At 37.5% G+C, this 11,503-nt stretch overlaps 2 protein-coding genes across 2 annotated transcripts; both read left to right on the top strand.

The window, feature by feature from the left end:
* Positions 1-1,111: 1,111 nt before the first annotated feature.
* Positions 1,112-11,196, top strand: LOC132181989 (xyloglucan galactosyltransferase XLT2-like). Its single transcript, XM_059595204.1, has 2 exons — positions 1,112-2,396; positions 10,606-11,196. Exons 1-2 carry the CDS (start codon positions 1,112-1,114, stop codon positions 10,716-10,718), a joined length of 1,398 nt encoding a protein of 465 aa, XP_059451187.1. The 3' UTR covers positions 10,719-11,196.
* Positions 4,436-9,520, top strand: LOC132180318 (embryo-specific protein ATS3B-like). The gene is made up of 3 exons (XM_059593101.1): positions 4,436-4,639; positions 4,763-4,870; positions 9,073-9,520. Exons 1-3 carry the CDS (start codon positions 4,523-4,525, stop codon positions 9,391-9,393), a joined length of 546 nt encoding a protein of 181 aa, XP_059449084.1. The 5' UTR covers positions 4,436-4,522; the 3' UTR covers positions 9,394-9,520.
* Positions 11,197-11,503: the final 307 nt, after the last annotated feature.

Genomic DNA, 11,503 nt, shown 5'->3' with positions numbered 1-11,503 from the left:
TTCGATTTTTTTTTTTTTTATATAAAAATTGAATATTTTTGTTTAAAAAAATAAAAATTATGTTTTTTAAAAGCAAAAGTTAAAAAAGAAAATCGTTTTTTTTAAAAAATAAAATAAAATAAAAATTTCCGTTTACAAAAAAAATAAAAATTTCCATTTAAAAAAAAAAATTTATAATTTTTTTTTTTTTTTTGAATTTATAGGGGTAATTTTGTCTTATTGAGAAATATATAGGGGCATTTTTATCTTTTTGCTAGCTTTATAGGGGGACATTGACAATGTTTTAGTAGTTTGGGAGGGACATTGTCACAATTAAAAGTTTGGAGGTGACATTGTTAATTGGGTGGTAATTTGAAAGGGATATATGGACTTTATCCAAAAAGATAATTGTAAATGAAAAAGGAAATAGGTTAAATATACTAAATTAATGTTTATAAATAGCATGTTTATACAGAGCAATTAATATTTAAGAGGATCCTCGCTAGCTGTAGTTCAATAATTAAACGTATACGTCTCATAAGGTCTTTACAAGTTGTATATATACACACCATCAATCAAAATATATATAGAGAAGTTAAGAGAGAGCAAACAAGATTATGGTAGGTATAGGAGAGGTGCACTGGCAGAGCATGTGATGATATTAACCCAAATACGCAATGATAATTACCTTCACATATATATATGAACCGTGTTGAAAATTGAATTGTAGGTGAATGGTACGTATTTGGATCCAGCAAGCATTCGCAACTGCCCTGCCGCATGCTAATTTTCGTATTTTAATTTTTCGTCTCTTACTAAGCGCGCATGGGTTGACTTGTTTGTCGCCAAGTCATTTTAAATTCTTCTGGGGAAAAAACAACAAAGAACACATGCGTTTTTCAATTTTATGTATGTGCATGGAATTTTCTGTGTTATTGATTGATCAACTGGGAAGAAACAATGACTATCAAATGCAATATTTTGTTGAAGAAGACTTTTCATTTCGCAACCTTGTGAATTATTGGCTCTTCATAGCTTCTTGTGTATAGTTTATTTTCGCTAGATCTCTCTCAATACCACACACAAACCTCACTGCAAGTCTGCAACCAAACGTAAACCCAAGAACATCATCATGGAGCTCAAAGATGCCAACAAAAACTTCTGCTCTTGCAAACGCTTCCTCCTATTCACACTTGTTTTGTTTCAAACATTCTTATGCTTCCAATATTCCTTCACCTCTATTGCGTCTGTAGCCACAAACACAACTGTTGAAACTCCGGCCCATAATGTGTCTGAAACATGTCCGTCCGGCGGGGTTTACGTCTATGATTTACCACCCATGTTCAACAAAGAAATGCTACACAATTGCTCTAGTTTGGACCCGTGGAGCCCACGATACTGCGACGCCGTTTTGAACGGTGGGTTCGGCCGGAGAGCGACGGAGATCGCTGGGGTGGTGCCGGCGAGCCTAGCTCCGGCTTGGTACTGGACGGACCAGTTCATGTTGGAAGTGATTTTCCACAATCGGGTTTTGAAGCATAGGTGTAGAACTTTGGAGCCCGAATCCGCTACGGCTTTCTACATTCCCTTTTATGCTGGACTCGCTGTTGGGAGGCTTCTTTTCACTGGCCGTAGCGGCGAAGAGCGCGATAGGGATTGCGAGATGTTGTTGAGGTGGGTCCAACACCAGCCCTATTGGAAAAGATCGAACGGCTCAGATCACTTCATAACGCTGGGACGGATGGTATGGGATTTTCGACGGTGGGGGGAGAACGAATGGGGGTCCAGCTTTGTCTACATGCCCGGAATGAAGAAAGTCAATCGCCTCGTCATTGAGCGGAGTCCGTGGGACCCACTCGACATCGGTGTGCCTTACCCCACTGGATTCCATCCCAGATCCGATGCTGACGTGTTGGAGTGGCAGAGGCATGTTCGCGCACACAAGCGGAGCCGCCTCTTCTGCTTCGTCGGAGGGAAACGTGGCGCATTCAAGGACGATTTTAGAGGTCGGTTGCTGAGTTATTGTCAGAACGAGTCAGATTCTTGCCGACTCGTGGATTGCAGCGGGACTCGGTGTTACAATGGCGCCTCGGCTATCTTGGACACGTTCTTGGGTTCGGACTTCTGCCTGCAACCCAGAGGGGACACGTACACGAGGCGGTCAATGTTCGACTGCATGGTGGCCGGTTCAATCCCGGTTCTTTTTTGGAAGCGGACCGCTTATGATCAATACGAGTGGTTTTTACCGGGTCAACAGCTGGCGAGTTATTCAGTTTTTATTGATCACGAATTGGTGAAAAATGGAACGGCCATAATTAGGAAGGTGCTTGAGAAGTATAGCAGAGAAGAGGTGAGGAAGATGAGGGAGAGGGTGATTGAATTTATTCCGAAACTTTTATATGCAAAACCTCAAGAGGGTTTGGAGAGTATAAAAGATGCTTTTGATGTTGCCATTGAAGGGGTCTTCAGGAGGATTAAGGAGAAACATGGAGGCTAATTAATGCTTTTCTAATTTAAATTTTAAGAGTTACTGTTATTTTGTAATTCAATAATACATTTTACTCTAAGTCAGTCAAACTAGCTCTAAAGTTCTGTCAATGTATTCCAATGGATACATAATAGAATTGATTAAATAGAGTTTGTTTTTTTATTTTTTTTATTTTTTTAAAGTTGTGATTACTCTTTTGACGTGACTTCAATTCCTTTGTTTAGTCATACGCCAATTTTTATGTTTTATGTTCTTGATCTATTTGCGCGACAATTCTTTCCATGTATCTGTTTTTATTGGAATATAAAATAACACTTATATAGACATTGTAACGCCATTGAAACTAATTAATTATTATAATTAGTTTGAAGTGTTACTTAGCTTGTGGAATAATGGGGATAGGAGTTGTTGTACAAGAGAATAGGAGGCGGGTTATTGCAGGGATAAGCAAGACTAGACTAAGTCTTTTTGAGCCAACGACGGGAGAAGCTCTTGCTTCTTTTCATGCAGCATGTCTGCGTAGAGACCTGGGCATCCTACATCTTTTTTTGAAAGGTGATGTGAAACTCATAGTGGATGCTTTGAACTCAAAGATGAGCACTTGGAGTTGGTTTGGTCACATTGTCGAGGATACGCGTCTTATTTTGCATACGTTCCCAAGGTGGAGATGCGGTTTTGTCCACCATGAAGCCAATGATGCGGCACACAAATTTGCAAAGACGACTACTACAAATGCCAGTGATAGGATATAGATGGATCATTCTCTAAATTGTATTAGTGATATTGTATTGATGAAGCAAGTAGCTCCATCTCTTGATTGTTTTTTTTTTTGGTATGTCCGCACAAGAGGGAGAAGAGAGACTATCTCTTGATTGTTGATGGAGCTTTTTTTACTCCACCTTCTGATTTTTTCATCAATGATAATCATCTCTTTAAAAAAAAAAAAAAAAAAAAGGCACTCCCACATTAATTAACTAATAAACATCAAAATAAAATATAAAAGAAAGCGAAAATTTATTGATTTACATTCTATCGTCGATGCAAACGAGAGTCTTCAAGTACAAGTCATTTTCAAGTATACAATACCCAACTCTTTTCCGACGCATTTCACGTTTTTTTCAAATGGTAGCCACGTATTGAACTTTTATATATATATATATTAGTTATTTTTATTTTAGCTCTTTAATGTTTAAAAAGTGATAAAGTAGTTCTTTAAAGTACCAAAAAGTTACAATTCTAAATGAATTCTATTACCAACCCTCACAAATGTGATTTAAAACGAAAACAACATTATTTTCGGTTAATTATTAAACGCCATTTTCAAAATAATGAGAGAAAGAGCATATATATATATGGTTATATATATATATCAATTTAAAATGTACCAAAAAACTGAATCGCCGCGAATAAAAAAAGGGTGAATTAGGGGTGGCTCAACGGCCACCCCATTGGGGTGGTCGGCCAGCCACCCCCAAGCCTGTGGAATGGCCGCCCAGCCACACGGGCAGCCACCCCCATGGCCTGGTGGTGGCTTGTTGACCACCCCCATGGCCTTTGGGGTGGCCGGCAAGCCAACTCTAAACCACCGTTTTTTTTTCTTTTTCTCAAAATGACGTCGTTTTGGAGAGTATTTTTTAAATTGATTTTTTTTCTCAAAATGATATTTTAGTAACTTAACTTTGTCAAAACGACCTAATATTGAATTTTTCATCTTATTTGACTGTAATGACTAACGGAGTGACTAAATAAATTGCAACTGGATGATAGCTTATGAGTTACTTTATCACTTTTTGAACATTAAAATGTTAAATTATATATATATATATATAAAACAGTCCTCCAAATGACAGATTCGACCTTCTTCCTTCTTCCTTCGTATGAAAATTATTTATTTTGTCGTATATTCATAAATTATAAGTGAATTACTCTTAAAAAATGTAAAAGAAAATAATGGTATATAGCGTCTGCGTCTTGTTCAAGTCATCCACATGCCTTTTGTGGCTATTTGATTTCCAAATCCCAATTCCCAGGTGCCATTTTCAAGGGGAAAAAAAAATGATCAAAGCACTTATTTTTCTGCTCCAGCTCGCCTTCATCTTTATCCTCTCAGAAGCCAAATCTTCCGGCTTGCAGCCCCAAGCTGCCAAATCCTTCAACATAAGCTATCTCCAGGTTGAGTGTTTCATCCAAAGATTCTTTTTTTTTTTTTTTTTTGACTTTTGTATTTGGGTTTTCTCTATCTCTTTGAATTAAAGTTTTCTTTTTTGCTTTTCTGTTCCTTTTTGGTTCTGAAAGAGTGCAACAAGCTGTTCTTACACGGTTGTTATCACAACAAGCTGTTCCTCACCGAGAAACACGCGAGACCAGATCAGTATTTCTTTTGGTGACGCTTACGGCAATCAGGTTCGTTTTATTACGAGTTTCTCGATTTATTAGGAGGAATTTTTATGTCTTCCATTTTTTTGTTTGTTTAAATTCACTGGCTCTGTTACCCAAAATTTCAACATATTGTGTAAATTAAGATGAACTCGTCATTTAGATTATAGATAATGGGATAATCATGTTTGTTTTGAGGTAGAAACATAAAATTTGACCATTAATTTTGTCAGTATTAGCATTTTCTCTTCAAAACATAGTCTAAAATATATATTTTTTTTAAAAAAATTTGATTGCTAAAATACTCATAAATTTAAGACTTTCCAGGAAGAAAAGAAAGATCAAAGCGGATTAGATTGCAGATAATGAATTTGAAAAATTGTTTTCCTGATATTTTAGGCCATAACTCAAATTGGCCGTAGTTCATGATGACTTTTCAACGGCGGATCTCCCAAAAAAAGGATGTGACATATGGTTTTGTTCTGCCCATGAAATGATGGAAGCAGAACAATAGCATGTAAAATAGCTGTTTACCCGAACATAACAGCAAGCAGAACAAAAGCTCATCCACATAATGATGGTGCATGAAATAACACACCATGTATCTGTAAAAAAAAGTGTAAAAGGTTTTCCCCCATGACCACCTGTTCATTCAGACGTAATGAAAATTTGAGGCTAGAGAATATTTGCTGAGAATCTTTTGTGCCGTTGCCTCTCTGACTGTCTCCCTCTTGAGTTTTTGAGTTTTTGATGTTTTTTTGGGTTCCTTTGGTGCTGGATTGGTGTGGGTGTTATAGAAGGTTGCAGTTGATAGTCGTTGGAGTGGTTGATGCACGTTCCCTGCCTTTCTGAACCTGCTAGTGTATCGAAGGCACCATGGGCAGGTTCTTCTTCGTTGAATTGAAATTGTTGGAGTCTATCATCAATTTAGGGGGTAAAACCCTTTGTGTACGTATTATTGAGGGGGGGAAAGGCTATCTTTGTTTGGTATGATTGGGAAGAGGAATTTTTTGGCTGTCGGCAGCGGCTGAAGTGGTGGTTTGGCTGGATATCAATGTGGGGTTTGTTCACAAGGTCAGAGATTCACAGGGTGCATTTGTTGTGCCAGAGGTGGTACAATTCTCACGGTAACTATTTGGCAATTGAGGAGTTCTGTGGTGGCAGGCAGAGGGGAGTCATTCCCATTCTCCTCCCCAAAGGCAAGAAAAAGTGGGGATGGTGCGGGTTTTTTGAGGTGTTGTGTTATATGTTGTCACTGTTCATCTCCGTGAACCACACATCTCTAGCTGATGTTCCATCACTGCCGGCACCTCTCCATAAAGAGGCCTTTGGTAATGTAGTGGAGAGGAAGAAGTCCTTGCTGTTGGAGATCCAGGTTCTTGATGGTTTAGAAGAGGAAAGATTGTTGGTAGAAGAGGAGAGAGTTAGGAGGGCTAAGGCAAAAATAGGTCAGGAGAATGTGGCTCTTATGCAAGAAATTAGCTGGAGGCAAATGTCTAGGGCAACCTGGCTAAAAGAAGGGGATCATAACACCAGATTTTTTCGTCACCTTGCTAATTCTCACAAAAGATACAACTTTATCTCCAGTTTTTGCATTGACGACGGCTTGGAGTTTCCCTGTTTGGATTCTACAGAAGTGGACTAGTTTGAGAGATTGTTTCGAAAGGAGGAACCTCTTCAAGAATTGCTTAGTATGGATGGAGACAAAGCATCGGGCCCTACCAGCTTCACTATTGGTTTTTTTTTTTTTTTTTCCTTGCTGGGCTATAGCGAAGGTTGATCTCATGCGCATATTTCATTACTTCCATGAGCATGAGATGTTCGAAAATAGTCAATGCTACTTTTATTGTTCTCATCCCTAAGAAGATCGGACTGTTGGAAGTTTGGGATTTCAGACCTATCATCTTGGTGGGGAGTGTGTATAAAATCATGGCCAAAGTTCTTGCTATTGGAATGAATCACTCATTTCGAATGGCCAGAATGCTTTTATTGGGGAGAGACAAATTCTAGACTTAGTTCTTGTAGATAATGAGTGCCTGGATGGCAGGCTGAGATTGAGAATTCCAGGCGTTACGTGCAAGCTGGACCTGAAAAGGATTCTGACCGTGTCAATTGAAAGTTCCTCTCCTACCTCATGAGGGCTAGTGGGTTTGGTACTAAATGGAGGAAATGGATAACTGCTTGTATTTTTTTTCTCGACCTTGTTTTCCATCTTGATGAACAGTAGCCCGTATGGTTTCTTTGGTAGTTCTTGAGGCCTTTGCCAAGGGGACCATCTCTCACCCACTCTCTCTGTGATTGTTATGGATGCTCTCATTAGAATGTTCTCTAGAGTGATGGTCAGGGGTTATTTATTAAGATTTTGGGTGTACATCCTTAGCGCTACCCCCCTGAAAATATCCCATCTTCTATTCGTAGATGAAATACTTATTATGTGCGATACAAGTATTGATCAAATCCATTATTTTGGTCACATTCTAATGTGTTTTGAGGCCATTTCAGATAAGTCAAAAGCTATTTGGGATGGTAGTTGAGAAAATGGAAAAAATGTTGGCTAGTTGGAAGAAGTCTACGTGTCCAAGGGAGGGCAACTTACTCTTATTAAGAGTACATTATCCAGTCTTCCTATGTACTTCTTATCCCTCTTCCCATTACCACCTGGCATTGCTAGGAGATTGAAGCGTCTTTAGAAAGACTTTCTTTGGGATGGTCCAAGTGGGGAGTCCAAGTTTTCACGTAGCGAATTGGAAGACTATTTGCTTCCCAATCTCTAAAGGAGGGTTGGGAGTAAAAAATCTCAAGCTGTTCAACAAAACTCTTCTTGGTAAATGGCTATGGAGATTTCGGTAAGAGGAGAATTCTTTATGAAGACATGTGATTATTGAAAAGTATGAGATTCAGAGAGGGGGCTGGAGTTCAAGTTCAGTGGAAGCTCGAGGGCCTTATAGGGTGAGTCTTCAGGGGAATATTAGAAACGGCTGGGGGTCTTTCTCCAATCTTGTAGGATCAAGGTTGGGGACGGATCCCACATTCGTTTTTGGCATGACGTGTAGTGTGGAGATGTGCACCACAGAGATGTGGCTCTAAACTACTCATTTCCATAACTTTATTCAATAGCTTGTAATAAAGAGGCCTTAGTGTCAAACTACTTGGATCCCTCCAGCTCTTCTATCCATTAGAATCTGAGTTTCATTAGGCAATCCAAAATTGGGAGCTAGAATCTCTTAACTTCTTTCTCAATTTATTATACTCCTCGAAAACCCATCTGGGGGGAAGTGGATAGAATGTTGTGGATTTAAGCTAGCAGTCACGGTTTCGAAGTGAAGAGCTATTATAAAATGTTACAAATAGGAGAGTATTGTTCGTTCTTCTGGAAAAGTATTTGGAAGGTTAAGGATCCTCACATTGCTTTCTTCTTATCGACAACAATGGTAAAATCCTGATGATTGACAATCTTAGAAGGTGGGGTTTCTCTCTTGTTAAAGAATGAAGAGACTATAAATACCTTCTCATTCATTGCCAATACACTATTGATCTCTGGCACTTGGTTTTTAACTTATCTGGGGTTTCATTGACTATGCCTAGCAACATCCTAGAGTTGTTTTATTGTTAGAAGATCCAGGGGAGGGGACATCCAAAAGAGCCAATCTGAATTGTTATTCATGCTTCCTTAATGCGGAGCATTTGGAGAAAATGAATAGGCGTCTGTTTGAGGATTGCGAGTCCAATGTGCTTTCTTTAAAGTTCTCTTTTTGAGATCTCTCCCAACACTTTTGGATTTGGCTGTTGAATATGTTCTTAATTTTTCCTTATCGGATCTGGTAGATCTGATTAATTTTTAGATTATAGAAGCCTATAGAGTGATTGGCTCTCTTGTATACTATTCGTGTACGAGGTTTTCTTTCAATAAAATTATTATTCATAAAAGAAGGGCTGAATCCCCCAAATTGTATTTTCATTGCCCAAATACACCAAGTTTATTAGCTTGAAATGAACTGATAGAGTTGGATGGTATTAGCTTTTTAATTATGCATTTTCTTTGCCAAAAATAAGTACCAAAGTTTAAATAATGGGTGTTAATGAACAAAGTTTTCCGAAAAGTATCTGTTTAACTAGGTCCAAGAGGATATTTTCAGATATTTGCAGTAACAGAGTTGTTAAACCCATCAATGAACCTTAAGGACAAAAAATGGGTGTTTGTGATTAATGTTTTAACATTTAATCATCAGGTTTATGCACCAAGGCTGGATGATCCATCTTCGAGGGCCTTTGAACGATGTTCATCAGATACGTTTCAGATATATGGACCGTGCGCCTACCAGATCTGTTATGTGTATCTTTATCGTACTGGACCAGATGGTTGGAAGCCTGAAGGTGTGAAAATCTATGGCTATAATACTAGAGCTGTTACCTTTACCTACAACACCTATATCCCCAGTGATATTTGGTATGGATTTAATTTGTGCCAGAATACTTCTTCTTCTCATCAACTCTCTAGCTGGAAGTGGTTCATGTATGTAATAATAGGGCTTCTATTCTTAGTGCTCTAATTTCAACTTGTATTTACCTTTTGCTCTTGAATTTACTCATGGTACTTTTCCTGGTAAGGTATGTAATGTTTACTCATTATCAATGATAGTAAAGAGAATACTAGAGTCCTTACTGTTTGTGATATTTACAGATATTGGTATTTTTCCCATTTTGGTGTTTGCTGGTAAATAGGTAATTGCAAACTGTTGGATATCAATTCTTGCTGATTAAGAACAAGAAAATCACTCCTATTGGAACTTGAAGAAACATTTACCTCTTGATTTCAATGAAGAATAATTGCAGCAGATTCATGCATAAAAACCTGAGTTTTCATTGTTAAATTGATTTTTAATGTTATAAACTATATTTTTGTTTGAAACTATTTTGAAAACCTGATTTAGGGGACCTAAATTTCGGCCATGGCAGAACCTACAAGGGCTGAAAAATCCATATAAAGGTCCTCTAAACATCTGAGAAACCGATTTATGACATAACTATATGTTTTAGGTAAAAAGCGGGTTCAAACAACATTAATTTTTCATTAAAATTTCAAGAAAAGTTATGATTTGAATTGATACCATAAACTTTGTAAAATATATTTTAGATCAAGTGTTTGATCCATTGTAGTTGGATTATGGGGGGCGTTTTTACTTAATGGGCCCAATCTAGTTAAATATGTCTTTAAGCCCATTTAAGTGATTTAGGACTTTAGAATTAAGAGCTAATTTAATTTTTTTTTTTTTTTTTTTTTTTAGAATTTTCTAAAGTAAAAATAGGCCGATAGGTGATTTTCTAAGTGAAAAATATTTTAAAAAACAATGAAGTTTAAATATAAATTATTTTGGTGTAATGATAACTTATTTAAATAAAAATATTTATTTTCGGATTACATTAAAAAAAATAAAAATTACTTAAGGTCAAGCCCTAAGCCTATTTTTATAGTGAAATTATTTTCAAGGGATAGAAAAGCCAATAAATGTCAAAGTTTATTACCAACTTTTACCTTGGAATAAAATATGAATTAGATTATAGACTTATGGCAGTAATCTCTAAAGTTTTCCTCTTATTTTAATGACAATTAGAAAACACGGAGTGCAAACTGAGAATGCGATAGCCTGGTAGCCGTCAAACCCTAAAGAAAGAACATAGCAAAGGGTGGGGGGTGGGAAGGAGGGGGTCGACCCCCTTTCCTCATTCCTCCTCCTTTTTTCACTTCCACCATAGATTGATAGTGTATGCCAGACCCCAGGAGGGGTTGGAGACCATAAAGGACGCTTTCGATGTGGCTATTGAGGGGGTGCTCAGGAGGTTCAGGGAGCAAGAGGAGTGGGGGTTCAAGTGGTAATAATGGAAAGAAAATATATATATAAATTGTTTTAGATTTATATTTATTGAATGAAAAAAATAGGAAATTTTTATGAGGAGGCAGTTAATAGTGTTATTATAGTTATATGTTATTCTTAGAGTTTTGAAAAAGGCCAGGAAAGGGGAGGATTTGGTACAATGTAGTTGTTTTACTAGATTGTACATGTTGTATAGTATAGAGTTATTTACATTTACGATTTGTATTCTTTTGTTGAGGAATCGGACTCGGAATTTCTGGGTTTAAATTTGTACGCAAATGAAGGGTACGTTTGTAATAATAGTGCTGGCCTTCCCCTCACCAAATGGATCAAATGCTTAGGACCACGTATTGGCAGTGGTCCATAATGTTGGAAGGAAGGTGGACAGTGTCTTTTTGGGGACCATGGGCATGGTAGGCATCCAATAATATCATGAAACAATTGGGAAATAAATTATGTGTTGTCGTTGTTGTTGTAATGCATTTTGGTTACCATTTTGTAATTCCTTTGAAATTTTATTTAGATTGCAGAATTTATCATTTATAGTCGTAAGACCATATATCGGGGCTCACGCCTGCCTGATACTCGAAGATCAAGGAAATTGGTAATCTCAAGACAGGAGATCGATCGCTAGACTGAAGCTCAACGAATTATGATCATAACTATAACAGTTCTAAAGTAGTGAAATTCTTTGAAAGTAGTGAAATTATGTCTGGTGCGAAAACTTTGTGGAAGAGTAGAGATTTAACCAATGGGTAAAGCTTCAGCCACTTACCTTTCTCTTCCT

This window comes from Corylus avellana, chromosome ca5 (genome assembly GCF_901000735.1).
Source record: "Corylus avellana chromosome ca5, CavTom2PMs-1.0".
NCBI classification, from domain to species: Eukaryota; Viridiplantae; Streptophyta; class Magnoliopsida; order Fagales; family Betulaceae; genus Corylus; species Corylus avellana.
The sequence above is the reverse complement of the archived record's forward strand: the minus strand, read 5'-3'. Positions and strand labels throughout refer to the sequence as shown.